The sequence below is a fragment of the Aureococcus anophagefferens genome (assembly GCF_000186865.1).
Source record: "Aureococcus anophagefferens unplaced genomic scaffold AURANscaffold_626, whole genome shotgun sequence".
In the NCBI taxonomy this organism is placed as follows: domain Eukaryota; class Pelagophyceae; order Pelagomonadales; family Pelagomonadaceae; genus Aureococcus; species Aureococcus anophagefferens.
In genome coordinates this window covers 2797-4860 of record NW_008706010.1, presented here as the reverse complement: position 1 = coordinate 4860, position 2064 = coordinate 2797, and the positions used below count along the sequence as shown (strand labels likewise).

At 74.8% G+C, this 2064-nt stretch overlaps 1 protein-coding gene across 1 annotated transcript in view; it reads left to right on the top strand.

The window, feature by feature from the left end:
• The window catches only part of AURANDRAFT_68932 (hypothetical protein), a gene marked incomplete at both ends in the record, with an annotated part of 6003 nt that overhangs the window by 1744 nt on the left and 2195 nt on the right, over window positions 1-2064 (top strand). Inside the window, 2 exons of the mRNA XM_009044667.1 lie at window positions 69-405; window positions 612-1376. Coding sequence (XP_009042915.1) covers window positions 69-405; window positions 612-1376 — 1102 coding nt within the window. The remainder of the gene's footprint in view (window positions 1-68; window positions 406-611; window positions 1377-2064) is intronic.

Sequence of the window (2064 nt, the reverse complement as noted above, 5' to 3'; positions counted from 1 at the left end):
GAGCCGCCGTCGGACTGGCGCCGGTCGACCGTGGACTGGCTCACCTACGTCGGCGCCGTCGACCGCAGGCGGCTCGACGCCTGCGCGAACCACGCGTGCCTCGTCGCCGGCGGCGCCTGCCGCTGGATCGGCGAGCGCTGCGGCTTCCGCGCGGCGACCTGGGCGCCGCTCGCGTGCCCCGTGCGCGTCGCGGCCGTCGCCTGCGGCGGCCGGGACCAGGGCGGCGCCTTCAGCCGGAGCTTCGTGCTCCTGCTCGACGTCGCGGGCCGGTGCTACGCGACGGGAGAGAACGGCCACGGCCAGCTCGGCGTCGGCGACACGGACGACCGCGACGACCTCGTGCCCCTCGACCTCAAGGGCGTCCTCGCGACGCAGCTCGCGGCGTCGAGCGACTGGGCCGGCCTCGTCGCCGCGGATAGCAGGGCAGCACAAGAGAGCGAAATGCCCAACTTCAAAGGCTCATATCTCGGCCGTTTTCTACTCGTTTCGGCTGATTTTTGGACGAGCGATCATCTCTCGGAACGGTCTCGAAGCGTAGATGCTTATTTAGGAACGCGCGCGCGCGGAACACTCACGTTGAAGCGACGTTGAATCACCCTTTTGCTGCCCAGGCGGATCGGTCCGTCTACACGTGGGGCCGCGGCCGGCGGACGCTGGGCCTCGGCGGCCCGCCGGGCAGAGACGTGCTCCGGCCCACCAAGGTGCCGGACCTCGGCCGCGTCGTGGCCCTGGCCGCGGGCGAGCGCCACGCCGTGGCTTTGGACGTCGACGGCGGCGTGCTCACGTGGGGCGTCGACGACGGCCACGGCGTCCTGGGCCGGCCGCTGACGGGCCACAAGGCGGACCGCGTCTTCCCGCTGTCGCGCCGCGTCGACGGGCCCTGGCTCGTCGACGACGTCTCCCGCGCCGAGGGGCGGCCCGCGGCGCTCGCGCTGCCCGAGGGCGCCAAGGTCGTCGCCGCGGCCGCGGGCGGCCTCCACACCGTGCTCGTGACGGCGTCGGGCGGCCTCCTGGGCTTCGGGGCGAACAACCACGGCCAGCTCGGCGTCTCGCGCCAGGGCCACCTCGACTTCGACGCGCCGGACTACGTCGACGGCGCGGACGGCGTCGTCGCGGCCGCCGCGCGCGGCCACGGGACCGTCTTCCTCGGCCGCGACGGGTCCGTCAGGGCCCTCGGCGCGTTCCAGCCCGTCCGGAGCCGGCGGCCGACGGCGCTCGACGCGGGCGGCCGGGCGACGGCCGTCGCCGCGACCGTCGACGCGGTCTACGTCCAGCTCGCCGACGCCGTCGTCGCCTTCGGCGGGGGCGCGCCGCCGGCGCTGCGCCTCGGCGCGGCCTTTCCGGCGCCGGCCGCGACCGCCGTCGCCGGCGACCGCGTCGGCCACGGCGCGCTGCTGCGCGCGGCCTAGTGGTTGTTGGTCCTATCGCGGCCCCCCGGAGTTACTATCGCGCGGGGGGCTCCGCCAGCGCCCGCTCGAGCCCCGCGACGAGCGCGGTCCGCGCGGCGCCGACGTCGCGGTCGGCGACGCCGAAGCGCGCCGCGCACCGCGACGGCGCCGGCTGGTCGTCCGCGGCGAGCGCGACGTCGACGGCCGCGGCGGCGACGGCCGCCGCCGGCAGGCCGCGGCACGTCTCGTCGAGGAGGGCGTCGTTGGCGAGGGCCGCGGCGATGCGCGCGGCGCGCGTCGAGCACCGCGCCGCGTGCGCGAACGTCAAAGCGAGCCGGTGGCACGTCGGCGTCTCGAGGTCGAAGCCCAGCAGGCGCAGCGCCTTCTGCTCCGCGTCGACGACCGCCGCCTTGCGCCGGAAGTAGGCGTCGTCGAGCGGCAGCGTCGCCGCGTCGCTCCGCCGCGACCGGTGCACCGCGTTGACGACGTCGCGGACCTGGGCAGGAAAAGAGTGATTCAAGTTCGCTTCAACGTGAGTGTTCCGCTCGCGCGCGTTCCGGAAAAAGCATCCACGCTTCGAGACCGTTCCGAGCGATGATCGCTCGTCCAAAAAGTTGGGAATTTCGCACTCTTTTCCTGCCCCGTCGCGCACGCGCCGCGGCGTCTCCGCGCTCTT